The sequence below is a fragment of the Taudactylus pleione genome, unplaced genomic scaffold (genome assembly GCF_031769625.1).
Source record: "Taudactylus pleione unplaced genomic scaffold, aTauple2 ptg000154l, whole genome shotgun sequence".
Classification (NCBI taxonomy): Eukaryota; Metazoa; Chordata; class Amphibia; order Anura; family Myobatrachidae; genus Taudactylus; species Taudactylus pleione.
Genome location: NW_028284556.1, coordinates 20,585,007 through 20,606,678, shown reverse-complemented (window position 1 = coordinate 20,606,678; position 21,672 = coordinate 20,585,007). Strand labels below are relative to the sequence as shown.

Below are 21,672 nucleotides of genomic sequence, written 5' to 3'. Positions count from 1 at the left end.
AATAAGCGGACTTCAGGCAGATTTCTACCTTGCGGTCCGTAGCATCCTTAAGGGAGGACATGGATGGCATCGGCAATGTGGCACTACGGACAAGACGGGTCACGTGAGAATCCACCTGTGGAGGGGATTCCCACTTAGCAAAATAATTATCCGCGAACGGATAAGCCACCGCCAGGCGTCTCTGCGGCTGGTATCTTTTGCCAGGTTGTTTCCACGCCTCCTCTAAATGGTCCACCAACTGACCCGAAAGAGGAAAGACTGTGGCATCGCCCTTCACATCTTTGAAAAAGGCATACTTAGATTTAGCCGCTGGGGGAACTTCGTCCTCAATCACCAAGGCTGTGCGGACCGCCCGAATAAGTCCAGGAATATATACTTTGGACTTAGCATCAGCGTCCTTAGTATGGAGAGGTTCCTGATCGTAAGGATCCAGAATCTCCCCATCATCAGACGTCCCTTCGTTATCCTCATAAGGAGCGGACAGAGACGCCACCGGCCTTTTATGAGGCCACATCACAGACTCCCCTTGCAACACATCCGACAAGTGCTGTACAGAACTCGTCAGGGAGTTAACCCACGCTGGCTCCTGAGAACCCGGGAGCGGGGAAATAGGGAGACTGTGGGGTACCACCAATTGTCGTGGGAACCCCTGCATGGGTGACGACACCACAGACTGCTGGGACAAACCCATCGGAGTAAACGCGGGCTGCGGAGCTAACTGGCCCACTAAAGCTGTTAACGCCTGAGCGAAACAAGCCCAGGGCGGCTCCTGTACCGGTGCTGTAACCGTAATAGGCCGCGCCATGGACAAACACTGCCGGCAAAGGCCCTCCGCGCTACCCTCCCCCTCCGCTAACGATACTTTGCACGTGGTACACTGTAGGCGGAGGGGAAAATCACTTTCAGACATGATGGCACCACGTATGTGACCTCTCTCACCAATTAAGTATTAAATAGGCGAGAGACCACCCTGCAGCACCGCACTGCAAGGGCTTTAGCAGAAAGAACAGGGACAGTAATAAAGCTGACAGTTTTGAGAAGATAAAGTTACAGGCAGCAGCGCTAGCACAGTCACATACAATGCAGAGAAATAACAATTCCTGCACTAACAGCGCTGATCACTCAACTACACAGACACAGGGCCTGGTAGGACACAGCGCTGCATACACAGACCTGAGCCACAGCGGAGGAGAGGTATGCGGGGGGACCCAGACCACGATGCTTCCTTCCAGGCTTCCAGCAGCGTTCACCATGCGTTGCAGAGAAGATGGCCGCCGAGGAGCAGAGAGAAGCTGGCCTGGGGGAGGAGCGCTGACACAGGACCAGTCAGCACAGTGCAGAGAGGGCTGTGTGCAGCGGGGGAGGCGCCGGCTGTGAGACAGGGAAGGCGCGCTCCCCTGGCATGCATTTAACCCCTGGGACGCCACAGCGCTACCGCTCTGCTGCGGTCCGCTGTCCCAGGGGGTAGTGGAAAGCGCAGGTTCAGTACCTGGCTCCACGCTGCAGCCAGTCCCCAGGGAGCCCCCTGCCTGGGGACTTAGGACCATGTGACCAGCGGGGACCCACCGCGGGACCCCGCTGCTTACCTTTGTCCCCCTTGGATCCGGCCATGGTCCGGAACATCTGGGGTCACCGCTAGCTGTGACCCCAGATGCTCACCAGCATCCCCAGATCGGTACCGGCGTTCTGGTACCGGCGGGGGTGTAGGGAAGACAGCATAGACGTCAGGACTGACTGTCCATGCTGTACATCCAGATGTGCAGCCACAGCTGCACTGAAGAAAGCTTCAGGGGCTCTTCTAGCCCCCACTCCGACAGGTGCACCCGACGCCAGCCGGGCACCAAACTATACTGAGGTGCCTTGGCCCGGGGGCGGGGTATAGGAGGGGGACCTAGTGCATCCTGGGAGGCTGAAAGCTTAACTCTTTGGTGCCCTGCGACTGACGTCACACCTATACCCCAAGGTATCCTGTGGATACCCTATGGACCCTGAAGTAGAAAATAGCAATTTTGTGCCAATAATTTGTGTATACAATGAAAACATTTTGATTCCTTTTTAAGACTTGTGAGTGCATCCTGCTTGCCCTTTATTTATATTCTTACATTATGGTGTTCCTGAAGCCATTTCAGATAGTGACTACTAAAACACCTTCCTACACACTTTATAAAGAGGTTCAGTTGTTGTTCACACAACAAAAAATACAAAAAAATCATGCTGACCTTCTGTAAAGTCTCCTCTCCAGGAGAAACCCGGAGTGGAGATGCAGCTGACCACTTTAGGCCAGACTGTCACATCATTTCAGCCCCGTCCCCTTCATACGGACCAGCAATTCCTGGTATTCTCTCCCCATTCTGCCCACATCACTAGGGAGTGGGTGGGATGTGGGAGATCCAGCCACTCTTTCGGGGGTGCTGGGAACTACCCCAAAAATTGGGAGCTACCCGAACCTTTCAGGAGAGTAGACAAGTATGTAAAAAATACAAAAAAAATCTAATATATAATGACAGAGTAAATGGCTTACAACATGCTTTTGTAAGAAGAAATTAAGGAGCTCATTCTGACCCGCTCGCTAAGATGCATACTCTCACTGCTGCCGATGGTATGCAGTGTGCATGCATTATGCATATGCATCGCAGTGCACATGCGCATACCTTAGCGAAAGTTCACAATGCGTTCGCTCGCTGCGCATAGACAGCCCAGCAGTGTGAGTGACAGGGGAAGCCATTTCTAGGTGGTAACAGGGGCTGGCCATTAAATATGGGGGAGTGGAGGTGCAAACTGAGGATCTCAACAGCGGTTTAGAGGTGTGCATAATTATAACACAGCATCATAGTACACGTCACCTGGCTTGTTTTTACACTGAAGTGCTCGCAGTGCTTGCGGCAGGGTATGGTAAACATCAAACGCTGCGATAGCATCCGATGTACCGATGGTTGCATACACTTCCTGGACATGACATGCACAAGTGGGCGTCTTAAAACTGGCTGGTGTCTGCATACACTATGTGATCGCTCTCTAAGAAATACTGGGCGTGCTAATGCATTGCTGTGTGGTAGCACTGCCTACGTAATTTGCATACACATCGTGCAAGCGATCGCATCTAGCGAGCGGCTCTGAATCAGGCCCTAAGCTCTTAATGCTGTTAGCAGACTACAGTATATGGTGGCGTTGCAGTCAAACAGAGCACCTTTAGCTAATCACTTTATATAGAGAAGGATGGAGCTCTTAGATGCAGGCAGAAAAAGACAGTTTAAAACCAGCATAGGACTGTGGTGGGGCATAGCCTTTAAAAGGGTGCTGGTTCCTTCAGGCGGGGCAATCAATGCTGGACCAGTTGACCAGTAGTCAATTGGACTATGTTACATTAGTGCTAGGGGTCGTCAAGACAGTTTATTTATGTGAAGGTTGTCTACCATCCTGATTAATAAGGCAGACAGTTAAACCAAATTTACAATGTGAGCATCATCATTTCCAAACATTCAATGTGACTGCAATTGTATCCGACATGCGAGCAACTGTAAATCGGGCTCTAATTCTATAATGTTTTAGGAAAAAGCATTAATAAGCAATATTTCTGTCTTTTTGTTTCTTAAGTATATGAAGCAACAACAGTCACCACGAGTCTTTTCATCACATTTGAGTTACAATAATATTCCTAAGTCTTTTTTGGAAAAGGCCAAGGTACAGTAACTATTTTCCTTAACTAGATATACTGACTGTTGAATAAAAAATGTTTATAGTTTTTCCTAAAAACTGTTCTTATACATCAACAAGCCTGGTTAATTATATGTGCAAAATGGAATCAGCCAGTATCTTGTAATGACCTTCATCATTGACAAAAATTGTAATTATATTTTTATTTCTAAAGGTGACTATTACTAAAGTATTTTTCTTTCAATCATGAACACTTTCTCTGTAAACTACATAGGACAATCCTTAAAGCATTAAGTTTAATATTCTCTGTCTCAATCATAGGGGTCAATTCGATTAGGCTCACCCTGCGAGTCCGTGTGAGTAAGTGTGGCTATATGCTGCACTCCCGTTAGTGCTGGGCTTGCTGGTTTTTGTTTGCAGCTCATGAGGCTGTGTACAAAGACTGCGAGTACGGGGTGAGTGGGGCGAGAGGAGGTGCCGTTGCTGGCATTTCCACACCATTGTAATGGCAACTTATTCCCCTCGCAACTATTTGAATTGACCCCCATCAATTTTTTTCTTCAACTGCTTGTGATCAGCTCTCCATCCTCATACAAGAGAAAAATAGATTTCACACCTTTCATGGAATTAGATGAATATAATGTAACAAATATGGAACATAGTATTGATCAATCTAGAGGCTAGATATACCCCTCGTCTTACTGAACTCAGGCATGGTCAGGGTCATGGTAGGGCACCTCCACGCCCTGTGTTGGCAGCCACTGCCACCAAAACATGTGTTATAATGACAACACTAAGAGGGGACCAGGATGAGAACAGTCACGTTATTGTTGCCAACACTTCCTAGGACTACAAAGCCGATTGTTTCTTCAGGTTGCTGCATGTCGTTCCATGGGTCATATTGAAGAGAATAGGTCATATTGAAGAGCTCAGTGTAGTTCAATGTAGCACTATCATAGGAAGTAACTATTCTAACAGGTCAGTTCATCAAATGTGCGCCCTATCAGACTTGTACTATTCAACTGTGAGTTCTGTTATCTTGAAGTGGGAACATCTAGGAGTAACCGACTCAGCTGCGAAGTCTACACAAGCTCACAGAACTAGACATCCAATCATTGAAATGCTTGAAATTGTCTGTCCTCAGTTGCAACACTCACTAGCAAGATCTAGACAACCCCTGGAAGCAATGTCCATACAAGAACTTTGTTGGGAACCAGGGGCATTTTAGAGAAGAGGGTGCCCGTGTGCAGCCTCCGTTTGGCGCCCATCCTCTCTGTCAGCGCAGTAGAATCAAATCTACTGTGCATGCGCGTGTCTCTGGGAAAATGGCGCCTAGGGCCATTTACCGGGAACATCTTTTCTACGCATGCATGATTCACTGGGAGAATGGCGGCGGCCATTTTCCCTGTGATTTTTTGCTGCTCCACAGTGCTGGTCCAGCTCTACAGAGCAGGAAACCGGAATCTGCGGAAAGGTAGGTATAACTAACTATGGGTGCAGGGTGTGGGCCCCCCTGGACACAGGGGCCCGTGTGCGCCACCCACCCTGCACCCATTATAAATACGCCCCTGTTGGGAACTTCATGGATTGGGCTTCTATATCTGGGCAGCTGCACATGTGCCTCAGTTCTCCATGAGCAACAACAAATGTGAGCTGGAGCAATGTAAGACACTGCCAACTGTAAAGTGTGGTGGAGGAGAAATAATGGTCTGCAACTGTTTTTCATGTTGTGACCTAGTTCATTTAGTTTCCTTAAGCATATAATGACATTCTACCGAACTGTGTGCTTACAGCTTTGTGGCAACAGTTAGGACAATTGTTTCATCATGACAATGCTTCTGTGCATAAAGCAAGGACCATCAATAAGTAGTTGGCCGAGAACTTAATTGACATGAACAGATCCCTGACCACAACCTCATCTTTGGGATGAATTGGAATGCAGATTGCGAGCCAGACCTCATTGCCCATCATTAGTTCTCAACTTCCTTAACAATTTTGAGGTTAAATGGGGCTGTGTACAAAGACTGCAGGTACGGGGCAAGTGGAGGTGTCGTTGCTGCGGCCATAGGGCCTAATTCAGAGCCGGACGCAATTAGCGCTCGCTCGTCCAGAAAATAGGGGTGGCTATTCAAATGAACCGTTCGCTCTTTGCGGTCTGTTCACGCCTCTAGGTCTGAACGAGCGAACAAAACTTGCGGTAGTTTTTTTTTAAAATACGCCCCCTGGCCGCTCGCATCCTACGTCATGTCCGCTATTTATTAGATTAATCGAGTACATCGACCAGCGTATGAACTGCTCGCAATTCTTGTGGTTGGTTTTTGCTACCACAATCTTGCGAGCAGTTCTGGCTATAAAATAACCCAGTGACGTGGTCAATGACGCTGCTGTTTTAATTATGCACACCCTTAAAACACCCGTTTTGACCTTTAAGCACGCCTGCGTTCGGATCTCCACTCCCCGTTTTCAAGCACCTTCCCCTGTTACCACCCACATACGCCTCATTCTGTCACTCAAAATAGCAGGCATTCGCTATTTAGCGAACAAACAAATTTCGGCCGCACTAACGATCCGTACGCATGCGCAGTTGGGCAAACATCGCTCGGAGCGAACGAGCGCCCGCTTACGAGCGGCTCTGAATCAGGCCCTTAGTCCAAACTCTAGTGGAAACCTTCACAAAAGGGTGGGGGCTATTATAACAGTTACTGCATGTTGTAATCAAATTATGGAATAAGATGTCCAACGACCACATATGGTTGTGGTGTTTGAGTGTCCACTTACATTTGGATATGTATTATATTTAAAAACTAAATCATATCCAAGACCTAAAATCAAATATTACACATAGCAGACACACTGGCTATTATTCAATGCAGAGACTATTCAGAGAACATTCTATACAATACAGAGGGAGCATTAAAATCTAGGGTACCTTCATAATACAGAAAACCCCATATTTATGCTGACTTTACTATACGTACCCCAGACCTATGGGTCATTGCTGTAAAGACCTGAAAACTCTGGTGGATTTATCATGCAAAATTATCCTATTTTCTGTAATTGATAAAATAAAACACCCATCATGTGGTGTTCTCCTGGCAAGCTAGGGAACCAGTTTTGCTGGGACACCAACATACCCAGTAGACAGCTTTCAGCCATGCACTAGTTAGTGTATGGCACCTCCCCACCAGTGGCGTAAGTAGGGTATTTGGAGCCCAGGGCAATTTGAAAAATGGAGCCCCCCCTATGTGCACACGGTGAAAAATGGGCATGATCACATGCAAGAAGGGGCGTGACCACTGAAAAATGGGGCATGTCAACATTACACACACCCCTTTCTCTGGGAACATTCCTTACCATTCCAGAAATTCCTTACCATTCCATATGCACCTTAATGTCCCGAGTAGTAGTGCCCCTCTTACAATGTCCACTATAGTAGTGCCCTTTATACAGTGTCCCAGTAGTGCACCCTTATTCAGTGCCCCCAGTAGTGCCATTTATACAGTGCATCCAGTAGTGCACCCATATACAGTGCCCCTTATACAGTGCCCCTTATGCAGTCTCCATATGCAGTGCCCCCAGTAGTGGTCTCCCTTATGCAGGCCCCCAGTAATGCCCCTTTATGCAGTACCCCCAGTATGCAGTTCCCCCAGTAGTGGTCCCTCTTATGCAAGCCCCCAGTAGTGCCCTTTATACAGTACCCCCAGTAGTGGTCCCCCTTATGCAGGACCCCAGTAGTGCCCCTTAAACAGTGCCCCCAGTAGTGGTCCCCCTTATGCTGGCCCCCAGTAGTGCCCCTTATACAGTGCCCCCAGTAGTGATCTCCCTATGCTGTGCCCCCAGTAGTGGTCCCCCTTATACAGGCCCCCAGTAGTGCCCCTTATACAGTGCCCCCAGTAGTGATCCCCCTATGCTGTGCCACTTATACAGTGCCTCTAGTAGTGGTCCCCTTTATGAAGGTCCCCAGTAGTGATTCCCCTTATGAGTTGCCCCTCAGTGCCTTCCGTAGTGCATAAAACACACAGACAGACACACACATAACACTGACTTGACTTACCTGAATCCCCGCTCCTGCCGCGCCCGCCACTGTCTGCTCCTCCGTCTTCCCGCTGGGTCCTGCTTGGTACTATGGAAGAGACGTCATGACGTCTCTCTCATCACCCACTGCAGGAGCCGGAAGGCGGAACTCATGAGTGGGCTCCAGCTCGGCTCCGGCAGTGGGCGCAGTAGCCAATGAGAGTCTGTCTGACTTTCATTGGCTGCTGAAACACACACATCGCCGTCGGGAAGTATGAGTGTACTACCCAGCGCCGCCGGTGATGTGTGTGTAACAGTGTAGTCTGGACCGCACTCAGGCCCTGATTCAGAGCCGGACGCTCTGAAAGAGCGCTCGCTCTGATTCAGGGCGTTTTTTTTTTTTTTTTTTTAGAACGGCTACAGCGAGCGGCCATGATGATGGTCGCGATGGTCTTGACCATCGGGCTTGCGACGAGACCCTTGTGGTAGGGTCTCGTGGCCGCAAGCCCCAGAGAGATTTCAGCTCTAACAGAGCCGGAATCTCTCCACTGACATCACTCGTGATGTCAGTGGGGCCGCCCCCAAATGACAGGCGTTCTCATGGGAACGCCTCCGTTTGGGCAGCCACCCCGCGGCCCGCCCACCAAAGGGGGCGAGCTGTCACTCCACATTGACAGCTCGCCCCCTTTGTTTGCGAGACCTGGAGCGACAGAGTGCCCTTCGCTAGCCGGGTCTCGCGCATGCGCACGACGAAGCCGGCTCTTTTGTGCGCTGCACTGTGAGCCACCATCGACCCGGTTGCGAGTGCTCAGCGCTTGCGACCGGGTCTGAATCAGGCCCTTACTGCGGTCTGCACTACACTGGCTGACTAGGGCGGGTCTGTACCGTGGCCGGCTGTGCTCCGCCCAAGTAATGCCACTGCTCCCTGCATTCTTATTGGTAAATGGTCAGTGCCCTTCACCAATCAGCTAGTTAGCAGCTGTCTGTTGGGTATGACATAGTCAATCGAAACAGCCAAAGGAAATGAACTGTGTGACTGCAGGTAGGTATTTCCAAAACTGCATCTGCCTGCTCTTGCAGAAAGTTACACTTAGCACTTTTATTCATGTGCCTATTGAACAAGCAGTGACAGCAACTCCCTGGGTCTGTGGCTTATGTTAGTTGAAGATATGGTGTTCTTTAAATTCTTACAAGGGTAAGCAAACTGTTATGCTGGGCATACACTGCCAGATAAAATGTCTGTCAGACCGACAGACATTTTATCTGGCCGGCTTCCAGCCGCAGATGTCCGCGGCATACACTGTGAGAGAAATCTCACAGTGTATAGCCCGACATCTGCGCTCCGCCCCCGGGGGAGGAGATGTGGTAACCTTGACTTTATGTGGTAAGTAAAGAGTTTACCTTGTGTGTTGTGGTTCAATCTTCACTCGACTTACGGAGAGGTGAGAGTAATGGAAGCACATGAAGGGGTGACGAGGCAGCTTGCGGTTTTTATTTTGTGAACACAGGTTTATTAAAGAGTCGGCAGGGCACTTGCATAAATAACACTCCGCATTCAATGAGGCAGCCTTTGTATTGCATCAGTGGGAAAAACATCAATAATGAGATTACACATAAAAACAATGGCATTTGCACGGCACCATACGGATTGGTGTAATAATACTTCGGCAGTATGACCATACAATGTAAGACAACTTTTACGTTACTATTCACAGTTAAATTCAGTATTGAGCATACATTCTTATCTCAAACGGTTGCACACTACAAGAAAACGATTCAGCAATGATGACAGTACTAAACTAACTAACAATTTCAATGTCCAGATGACCTTAAACACAACACTGTATTCCTACCCGTCTTCGTTGCTGCAGCTGGTGGAGCTCTTATAGATCAGTTTAAGTTGACGATGGCACTAGTCCCACTTAGTGTAACGTTTGTTAGTATTAAATCTGGGAGGGAAGAATCGCCAATGTGTATATGGAAGTCCTGTACACAGTACAGCAATTCAGTCACTGAATGTTAATTCCACTTTTCTCTCTATAGGCACATCCAATTCTCAGGCAATCAGAAGGTTATTCAATATTCCTGGACAACTGTTACTGTAAAGTGTCCCGCAGTTCTATCCCAGTTTGATGGGCTATATTATCTCCTTTCAGTAGTGTATTCCAGCTTTCAAGTATCAAAGAATCACTGTGCTGTGAAATAGGACAGTCTTGGTGTGGTCCGGAAAACATACAGGGTAAATATTGGTGAGCTTGGTCAGTGAAGCAGATAACTCCTATATACTGAAAGTGAAAGTAACACTGAGGTTCTGCTATTTGCAACAAGGTATGAGAAAGTCCAGTACTACTGAGTGTCAGTGCAGCTCTGCCTGTGGTGCAATCAATCTTCCACTCACCACTCCTGTATCTACCTCTGGTGCAAGGCTATGTAACTTTTCCACTGCTGGAGCTGTATGTCTATACTGCAGTTAATCGGTGGCCATCTTGTGGTTGGCAGCATGGCAACTCAAAGCAATTGTTGCTGTTGGCCTGCGGTCATCTTGTGGTTGGCAGAAAAAGTTATAAATCACAATAGGACAGCGACTTCTCTTATAAGTAGTATAACTGAAATGAGGGTGCTTTGAAGTTACCCTATAATGGCTGCTGCTGTGGTATGGGGCAGGGGGGATGATTACCCTGTACTGCGTGTTGCCACTGTGGCTGTGTACCTCCACGAGCGGCTCTTGCTGCTGCGCTGGACGCCTTAATGGTGTGCTGCTCTTCGTTGCTGTGGCTCACCTGACCCGGTCTATCTTCCGCGGGTCCCCGGCGTCCACGCTCCCGGCTCGGCTGCTCCACACTCCACTAGAGCTTTGCAGCTTGGCGGTCTCTGCCCGCTGTCCTCGTGCTGCACGCCACACTTCTCCTCAGCTCCTGGCACGCCCTCTATATTTCACCCTCTTCTTCGCGGGCACCTGACCACACCCACCGCTTGAGAGACAGGACAGGCTCATCCAATCAGCAACAGCTGTCCCCTTGCTTCACACGTGCTGGGGAGACATGTATTAACTCCTTCCTTGCCCAAAGTGGTATTAACCCCTCACAGTCCTAGGGGTGTCCGTTTCATGGGTGTCAGAGACATTTCCCTGTTCCTTCCGTAGGAAGGAACACAGGAAGTGTCTATCTGTCGGCTGCGCTGGGCATACACTGCCCGATGCGGCCGACAGTTTACCAGGTAATATCGCATCGGACGGGCATGCTGGACAATCCACGCTACAATTATCACGGCGATCCGCCGATATCGGGCGGATCATCCTGATAATTGTAGCGTGTATGGCCAGCATTACTTACATATTTGTTAATTGCAACAAATACTGTAGTAACATTGCATTCACATACTGAGTGCACTATGGAAAAATATGTATAGTACAGTATATTAAATGATTTTAGCACGTCACTCGCTTCTACACTATCCTCCCCGTGATGGAAATACATACAGGAATTCAGACAGACGCTGCAGTTAAGTGATCCCTGGTGCTTATTAAGCCAGACAGATCATTCTTTTACCCTCCTTTCTAGAGCCCATAGTTCACTGTCCAGAATCGATTACCTCCTCTTAGCTAACTCCTTACTCACCCAACTCAAAAGGGCAGACCTGGGAGACATCATAATTTCAGACCATGCTACAGTGACACTGGAATTATACTGTGACTCTGGGCCTGATTCAGAGCCGGACGCTCTGACCAGAGCGCTCGCTCTGAATCAGGGCCCTCCTACCTCATTTTGGAGCGGCCTCATGGACGCTCGCATAGCTGCGGGTTACCACCCACAGCTATAGCGAGCGTCCATGATAATGGTCGCGATGGTCAAGACCATTGCGACCATCGGGCTTGCGACGAGACCCTGCGGTAGGGTCTCGCTGCCGTAAGCCCTGGAGTGATTTTGGCTCTATCAGAGCCAAAATCACTCCCACTGACATCACTAGTGATGTCAGTGGGGCCGGGCTCAGACGGTAGGCGTTCCCATGGGAATGCCTCCGTCTGGCCGCCACGCCCCCGGCACGCCCACCAAATGGGGCATGCTGTCACTCACCATCGACAGCACGCCCCCTGTGGTGCGAGACCCCGAGCGACGGATTCCTCCTCGCTCGCCGAGTCTCGCGCATGCGCACGATGGAGATCCCTCATTAGTGCTCATGCGCATTCGAGCATCATCGACCCGCTTGCGAGCGTCCTGCGCTCGCGAGCAGGTCTGAATCAGCCCCTCTGTCCGTACTTTTGGCGCTTCCCAGATTATTTATGCAAATCGGAAGATTTCCGCAAATATCTAGCATATTCATGGTCCAATTATCTAGACGACAATATCGAGCATTGGGACAACCCAGTCCTGTTCTGGGAGGCGTCAAAGGCGGTCATGAGAGGCCATATAGTCAGTTACATTGCTAAACTAAAAAGAGAAAGCGCCTCCAAATATAAATCCTTCCAAGAGGCTGAGTCAGAGTTTTCATAAATACATAGAATCAACCTCTGAGACAACCCTGGAGATATATCTTAAAGATAAGCAGCTACTTGATTCCTTTCTCACTTTGCAGGCACAACAACGCCTGGACTATGCAAAACAATCTTATTACAAATGGGGAAACCGCTCGGGCAAATTGCTAGCTACCATGTCCAAACCATGGAAAAAACGCTCATTTGTGACTGCGCTGCTGCCTCCTCGAACACAACCTATACTCATACTAAAGATATATTGGAACAGTTTAAACAATTTTACTCCAAACTATACAGCCCCATCCCTACGCAGGAGGTGACACACACCCGCCTACTATCTCAAGCTAACTTGCCCAAACTAACACAATCTCAGTGGGCTGTTTTGGAGGGAGAGGTCAGGGAGGAGGAATTGGACTGTGTGATCACTGGTTTGTTACCTCACAATGCCCCAGGACTGGATGGTTTCACTGTCGCATATTTTAAGATGCTTAAGGTTAAATCATACCCACACTTCTTGAATTGTTTAATACAATTTCTAGATCCCATCCTGAATACCCTTCCTTCACTAAAGCATTCACTTCACTTATTCTTACACTGGGAAAAGACCTGCTATCGGTAGACTCATACAGGCCAATTGCTCTACTAAACGTAGATTTTAAAATATTTTCAAAGATACTGTCTAATACTGTAGGTTACATCAGATCCTTCCGGAGCTTCTGATACCCCACCAACTGGGTTTTGTTCGGGGACGACACTCCGTAAAAGCAATACGCACAGTAATAGCAGCAACAGTAGCAGCGTCTCAAAGAGAGAAGGGGAGACATATGCTCCTGAGTTTGGACACACACAAGGCCTTTGATACCGTGGCCTGGCCCCATTTGTTTAAGGTTTTGGAAGATAGAGAATTTGATGACAACTTTATAAAACTTATTCGGTATTTTTATACAATGCCCTCCACTTCCGTCCTAGTCAACGGCTTAAGAGGCTGACTATGCAAAGGGGTACGAGACAAGGATGCCCATTATCGCCACTTCTCTTTAATTTATCTATTGACCCTTTACTACGTCTTTTACAAGACTCATCCACATTTAAAGGAATCCAAATAGGTAATATGGAGATAAAAATATCTACATTCGCGGATGATATATTGCTATATATAAGTAACAACAAAAACTCCCTTCCCAAAATCCTTGACCTCTTGCGTGACTTCGGAAGTGTCTCAGGATTTGAAGTCAACTTCTCAAAATCAGTGGGCATGTATCTAGAGTCAGGGCATCTTGGAGTCGGTCACTTCCGCACAAATGGGCAAAATCCTACTTTACATACTTGGGCATTAAATTACCTAAATATCCCTCTGAATTTTACTGGTTAAATATAAGGGAGGCAATTTTAACCATCTCTCATGAATTGGAAAGTTGGACTCATTTAACCCTTTCCTATCTAGGCAGAGTGAACCTAATTAAAATATCGATCTTCCCACGTCTCCTGTATTTAATGCAGTTCCTACCATTACTGATAAGTAGGGGTGTGCACCGGCCACTTTTCGAGTTTTGTGTTTTGGTTTTGGATCTGGATCTTTCTTCGTGTTTTGGATCTGGATTGGTTTTGCCAAAACCACCCTTCCGTGTTTTGGGTTCTGGGTTTTGTGTTTTGGATCTGTATTTTTTTAAAAAAAAGCATAAAAACAGCTAAAATCACAGAATTTGTAGGTTTTTCTGCTCCTATGCTATTATTAACCTCAATAACCTTAATTTCCACTCATTTCCAGTCTATTCTGAACACCTCACACCTCACAATAGTGTTTTTATGTCCAAAAGGTTGCACCGAGGTAGCTGGATGACTATGCTAAGCGACACGAGTGGGCGGCACAAACACGTGACCCATCTAGGCGTGATACTGCAGTGGCAGACAGGATGGCAGTTTGAAAAACTAGGCCCCAAACTGTACATAATGCAAAGAAAAAAAAGAGGTGCAAGATGGAATTGTCCTTGGGCCCTCCCACTCACCCTTATGTTGTATAAACAGGACATGCACACTTTAACAAACCAATCATTTCAGCGCCAGGGTCTGCCACACGACTGTGGCTGAAATGATTGGTTCGTTTGGGCCCCCACAAAACAAGCTGGCAATTAATCTGTCCCTGCACAAACTGGCTCTACGGAGGCAAGATGTCATCCTCATCCTCCTCATCCACCGATTCCTCACCCTCTTCAGTGTGTACATCCTCATCCTCACAAAGTATTAACTCGTCCCCACTTGAATCCACCACCACAGGTCCCTCTGTATGTTCTGGAGGCTGGTCTCCCTGGAAGAGCTGATAATTCATTTTGATGAACATCATCTTCTCCACATTCTGTGGAAGCAACCTCCTACGCCTTTCGCTGACAAGGTTCCCGGCTGCACTAAACACTCTTTCGGAGTACACACTGGAGGGGGGGCAACTCAGGTAAAATAGAGCCAGTTTGTACAGGGGCCTCCAAATTGCCTCTTTTTCCTGCCAGTACAGGTATGGACTGTCTGACATGCCTACTTGGATGCTGTCACCGATGTAATCCTCCACCATTCTGTCAATGGTGACAGTATCATATGCAGTGACAGTAGACATGTCAGAAATTGTTGCCAGGTCCTTCAGTCCGGACCAGATGTCCAAACTTGGTCCTGCCTGCCCTGCATCACCGCCAGCGGGTTGCTTAGGATACCTAAGTTTTTTCCTGGCAGCCCCAGTTGCGGGAGAAAATGAAGAAGGAGCTGTTGACGTGTCACGTTCCGCTTCAGCTGACAGTGTGTTCACCAGCAGGTCTTTGCACCTCTGCAGGCTTGTGTCGGCCCGGAAAGAGAGACACCACATAGGCTTTAAACCTAGGATCGAGCACGGTGGCCAAAATGTAGTGGTCTGATTTCAACAGATTGACCACCCTGGAATCCTGGAAAAGCGAATGAAGGGCTTCATCCACAAGTCCCACATGCCGAGCGGAATCGCTCCGTCTTAGCTCCTCCTTCACTTTCTCCAGCTGCTTCTGCAAAAGCCTGATGAGGGGAATGACCTGACTCAAGCTGGCAGTGTCTGAACTGACTTCACGTGTGGCAAGTTCGAAGGGCTGGAGAACCTTGCACAACACGGAAATCATTCTCCACTGCGCTTGAGTCAGGTGCATACCCCCTCCTTTGCCTATGTCATAGGTGGATGTATAGGCTTGAATGGCCTTTTGCTGCTCCTCCATCCTCTGAAGCATATAGAGGGTTGAGTTCCACCGCGTCACAACCTCTTGCTTCAGGTGATGGCGGGGCAGGTTCAAGAGTGTTTGCTGGCGCTCCAGTCTTCGGCACGCAGTCGCTGAATGGCGAAAGTGGCCAGAAATTTTTCGGGCCACCCAAAGCGTCTCCTGCACGCCCCTGTCGCTTTTCAGAAATTTCTGCACCACCAAGTTTATTGTGTGAGCAAAACATGGGACGTGCTGGAATTTGCCCAGATGTAATGCCCGCACAATATTGGTGGCGTCAGATATCACAAATCCCCAGGAGAGTCTAAGTGGGGTAAGCCACTGGGCGATGATTTCCCTCAGTTTCTCTAAGAGGTTGTCGGCGGTGTGCCTCTTACTGAAACCGGTGATACACAGCGTAGCCTGCCTTGGAACGAGCTGGCGTTTCTGAGATGCTGCGACTGGTGACGCTGCTGCTGTTGCTGCATAAGGTGATACATCTACCCAGTGGGCTGTCACAGTCATATAGTCCTTAGTCTGCCCTGTTCCACTTGTCCACATGTCCGTGGTTAAGTGGACATTGGGTACAACGGCATTTTTCAGGACACTGAGGACACTTTTTCTGACGTTTCTGTACAGTCTCGGTATCGCCTGCCTAGTGAAGTGGAATCTAGACGGGATTTGGAACCGGGGACACACTACCTCCATCAATTGTCTAAATCCCACTGCACTAATGGCGGATACCGGACGCACGTCTAACACCAACATAGCAGTCAAGGCCTCAGTTATACGTTTTGCTTCAGGATGACTGCTGTCGTACTTCATCCTCCTCGCTAAGGACTGTTGGAGGGTCAATTGTTTAGTAAAAGTAGTGGTGTTCCTACTTCCTCTCTGGGATGATGAACGACTCCCAGCAGCAGCAACAGCAGCAGCGGCAGCAGGAGGCATAGCAATGCAGGATCCTCCGGAGGAATCCGGGATAGGAGAGTCAGTCATGCCAGTGACATGGCCTGCAGGACTACTTCCGATCCTGACTAAGGAGGAAATTGACGAGGAGGGAGTTGACGGTGTGGTTTGCAGGCGCTTGGATACAACAGGACAATGGGATTTAGGTGTCCCTGGACTGCTTACAGTCTTATCCAAAGTTTCTGAACTTGACAGTAACTTATTATGAAGGAGCTGCAGGTGCCGTATAAGGGAGGATGTTCCTAGGTGGTTAACGTCCCTACCCCTACCTATTCCACCTTTACATAAGGTACATATGGCAAGACAGTTGTTGTCCGGATTTGGATAGAAATATTGCCAGACCAAAGAGGTGGAATGTTTGGTCTTCTGCCCAGGCATGACCGTGATGGGCTTTTTCATCCCACGGACAACAACTGTCTCCCCCGGAGCCTGATTTAAACAAACCACATCACCATCAGAATCCTCCTCGCCAACTTCCTCCTCAGCGCCAGCTACACCAGTATCCTCATCCTGTTGTACTTCAACAGTGACATCTTCAATTTGCATATCAGCAAGTGGACTGTGGGTGCTCCTTTCAGCACTTGCAGGGGGCATGCAAATGGTGGAAAGAGCCACCTCTTCCCGTCCAGTGCTGGGAAGGTCAGGCATCGCAACCGCCACCACACTTGGACTCTCCTTGGGGATTTGTGATATCTTCTTAGAAAGCACAGTTCTTCGCTGTGCTTTTGCCAGCTGAACTCTTTTGATTTTTTTAGTGGGAGGAGGGCTTCCATCGTCATGTGAAGCTGAACCACTAGTCATGAACATACTAGGGATCGACCTTAGCCGTTCCTTGCCACTCCGTGTTGTAAATGGCATATTGGCAAGTTTACGTTTCTCTTCAGCTGATTTAAATGTTTTTTTCAAGGTCATTTTCCTGAACTTTGTCATTTGGGATTGTATGTGCCCTCTATTATGACATTGGGCATCGGCCTTGGCAGACGTCGTTGATGGCATGTTATCGTCTATGTCATGACTAGTGGCAGCAGCTTCAGCACTAGGAGGAAGTGGTTCTTGATCTTTCTCTATTTTATTTTTATCGGAGAAAGTTTGGTCCTCCATTTATGTTATATCGATTTGATATATATGTGCGGCTAAACACAGAAAATATTTTTTTATTTTTGCTGGAGAGTAGTGCACTTTGTGGGTTACACCAGCCTTTAAGAAATGAGCCAGCCGGCTCTTTACTTATGGGACACAGGCGCACGCTTGGCGCTGCTCCTTTGTTGATGCACGTGCGGCTACTGCGCACACAATTCACAAACACAGAAAATATATATTTTTTTGGTTTGGAGTGTACTTTCGGGGGTTACAGCACCCTTTAACGGTCAAGCCAGCCGGCCCTTTACTTATGACACAGGCGCACGCTTGGCACTACTTTGTTGATGCACGTGCGGCTACTGCGCACACAATTCACAAACACAGAAAATTTTTTTTTTTTTTGGTTTGGACTGGAGTGTACTTTGGGGGTTACAGCACCCTTTAACGGTCAAGCCAGCCGGCCCTTTACTTATGACACAGGCGCACGCTTGGCACTACTTTGTTGATGCACGTGCGGCTACTGTGCACACAATTCACAAACACAGAAAATATATATTTTTTTGGTTTGGACTGGAGTGTACTTTGGGGGTTACAGCACCCTTTAACGGTCAAGCCAGCCGGCCCTTTACTTATGACACAGGCGCACGCTTGGCACTACTTTGTTGATGCACGTGCGGCTACTGCGCACACAATTCACAAACACACAAAAAATATCATTTTTTTAGCACTTGGGGGGAGTACCCCTGATGGACAGAGCACCCCCTGGACAACACTACAGCACCCCTTTAGGACTGGGACACTGCACAGGACTTTGGAGTGGACACAGCCCCTATGGAGAACTGACTGCACAACACAGTCCAGCCAGCCCCTATGGACTTTGAAGTAGTGGACACAGCCCCTATTAACAACAGCAGCACAGCACAACACAGCCAGCCCCTATGGACTTTGAAGTAGTGGACAACAGCAGCACAGCGCAGCACAGCTCAGCACAACACTACTCTGCACTACACTACACTATACTACACAGCCCAGCCAGCCCTAACTCCCACCCTCCCTCTTCTCTGTCCACAGCCGAGTGAGAAAATGGCGCCGACGCGGGTACCTTATATAGGTTCCAAAACCCGTGAGACTCGGAAGGCGGGATGATGACGTTTTGCCTCGATTCAGATCCGAGTCAGGCGGGAAAAGTCGAGCCTGACTCGGATCTGCCTCGGATCGGGGGGGTTCGGATTTCAGAAATCGAACCGCTCACCCCTACTGATAAGTAATACAGACCTGACAAAAATTAATGGTCTATTCTGCAAATTCATTTGGAAAGGAAAAAGACCAAGGATAGCAATGATAAAACTCCAGCAACATAAAACGAATGGGGGTATGAACTTTCTCCAAATTCAAACTTACAACCAAGCGGCTATAATGCGGCATCTGCGAGATTGGCTCTCGAATAGTGACACTTATACAAATACAGCATTAGACACCCAATTCCTATTAGAAAGTAATCTACCGAATTTTCTTCATTGCTTAGAAGCAGAAATAGATTAGAAATTAAAGGACAACCCCTTGCTCTGGTCGGTATATATCATTTATGGCATATACTGAGACTCAAAGCGAACCTAACTGAATATAAATCTTTATTATTGACATTCCTCGATAATGAGGTTTTCCAGCGCGGGGAGGCTGCTCATCCTTTTACAGTTCTTTGGCAAAAGGGACTCAGAAATGTTGGAGGGATGGTAGACTCGTCTGCCAGAAAGCTCTTACGCTTTGATGAGGCCAGAATACATTTTCCTATTCTTCAGCGCTTCCCACTAATTTATTTCCAGACTGGGCTGCCATCAGAAATGATGGGGCACGGGAATGACAAAAATAAACAATGCCCCCACTGGGTAGGGGTGGGGGGGCGTGGCAGAGGTGGGTGGAGCTACACCAGGGTTGGTACACCAGTTTGTTTAAAAAGCCAGTTTAAAATGCTGTACAGCAATGTTGATTTCTGATTTTATATTTAAAAAAAAAATAAATAAAAAAAAAAAAATATATATATATATATATATATATATATAGCCAGAACCACATAATACATTGAAAAAGCCAGATCCTGGATCCACATACCATGCCAGAGAGGGCTGGCAGGACTAGGAGGGGGACATAGAAGGCTGGCTGGACTAGTGGGGGACGCACAGTGTAGAGAGGGCTGGCTGGCTGGCCAGGGAAGGCTGGCAGGACTAGAATGGAGACAGGGAAGGTTAGCTGGAGTAAGGGGGAAAGCACTGGGCAGGGAAGAATGGCTGGAACAGGGGGGGGGGGCAGGGCAGGAATGGCTGGCTAGACTGTGGGGGGAGCACAGGGCTAGGTCAGGGATTATGATATAGTACTAGTAGTCTAGTGTACCTGTAGAATTTCTTCAACTGGCTGCGCCAGTGCAGCCAGCCAACCAGGATCAGTGCCGAGAGAGAGCAGGGAGAGCACTACTGCCAGAACCACCCCTGGCAGTAGTGCTACACCGGTGGCGGCATTTCAAATATGGCACCTGCTGCGAGCCAATCAGGATCGGCCGCTTCTGATTGGCTGCCGTTCCGGCGAGCTCTGGCCAGCTCGAGGCTGGCACCATAATTGACATGCCATGGGTGCTGTATATCAATTAAATTCTAGGTGGCTGCCAGCGCAGCACCGCTGCGTCCGGGCCCCCCTCTCCTTCAGTTCTTTCCGGGCCCGGGACTCGAGGCCCGGCGGTCCCCCCCTGATGGCGGCCCTGTTTCCAGATGCAGCACTACGCCACCTCTGTTATTGAGGGATTCTCAGAAAAAGATTGGTCGAATCCACTAGATGATATGTTGGGATCCCCACCTGCCACCAGAAAGGCCATATCTGCCCATTATATATTTTTATGCTCTCCAATGGAGTATTCCATTAGTCATTCGGGAGTACAACAGTGGCTCATAAATTTCCCAGATCTTAATTGTCCCTTATTAATTAAAAATGTAATCTCCTCATGTCGCTTAATCCCTTCAATGCAATACCAGGAATTGTTCTATAATATATTTCACAGAGTTTACTACTCACCTCACAGACAATATTTGGCGGGTATGTCCACTTCTCATGAATGCCGCCGCTGCCGAACACCTCGGGCAGATCTTTTTCACTGCCTCTGGGCATGTCCTCTAATAAGACGCTTTTGGATTCAGGTAAAAAAAATTTCAATGGATCACTTGGTGAATTATCTGCCATTTACGGCAGAATGGGCTATTTTTGGTATTATACTGGAGAGTCGGCGAGTATCCAAGGGATGCAAAAAAACTGCTACTAGCAATTAGCGCAGCTACACGCAACTCCATTATACAGGAGTGGATTCTGACACCCCCACCCTCCTTAAGATTATTTAAACAGAAAATCCACCACATTTTTCAGATGGATTGTTTGGAGAAACTTTATATAAAGACAAACTAATTGCTAAATTCTTCAATTCCTGGGAGAGTTACATCTCCATACTGCCAATGGATTTCATATTAAGCATTCGCTTCACCACACAGAATGGTATGAAACCAGAACTCTATTGGATGATCCTCCCATATTACTAGAGAACTAACTTCTCTTTAATAGGATATCTATTGACTTTGGATTCTCCTTGGCTTTCCTCATCTCTAGGGTGATCCTGGGTAACATAAATTTTCAGAATATTGGTTGAACTGTAAGGTCTGTACCTATGTCTTTAGGAGATCTACTGCTTTGTTTGTTTATACTAATATGTAATTTCATATTTTATTGTGTGTGATTGCGGACGCATATATGTACACACTGTATATATCCTTTATTGTATTATATCACGTTTGATTATTGTATATTGATGTGATGTTCAAATGAAAAAATATTAAATAAAAAAAAAAATAATGATTTTAGCAGTGAGTATGGGATGCCACTGACTAAGGGCCTGATTCAGACCCACTCGCGAGCGGCTGTCCGCTCGCAAGTGGGTCGATGTTATGCACTGAGCATGCGCACGACGGAGGGAGCTCCGTCGTGCGCATGCGCCAGACGCGACGAGCGAAGGAAAGTCCTTCGCTCGTTGTGTCCGATCAAAGGGGGCGTGCTGTCAATGTTGATTGACAACACGCCCCCTTTGGTGGGCGTGCCGGGGGCGTGCCTCCCTGACGGGGGCGTTCCCACGGGAACGCCTCCCGTCAGAAGCCGGCCCACTGACATCACTAGTGATGTCAGTGGGAGTGATTTTGGCTCTGATAGAGCCAAAATCACTCCGGAGCTTGCGGTTGAAAATCTCAACCGCAGGCTCCG

The 21,672-nt window shown here is 48.0% G+C and overlaps 1 protein-coding gene across 1 annotated transcript in view; it reads left to right on the top strand.

Moving 5' to 3' along the window:
* Window positions 1-21,672, top strand: part of LOC148521935 (sulfotransferase 6B1-like) — a 69,534-nt gene that overhangs the window by 23,044 nt on the left and 24,818 nt on the right. The window contains exon 3 of the mRNA XM_088474501.1: window positions 3,595-3,681. Coding sequence (XP_088330627.1) covers window positions 3,595-3,681 — 87 coding nt within the window. The remainder of the gene's footprint in view (window positions 1-3,594; window positions 3,682-21,672) is intronic.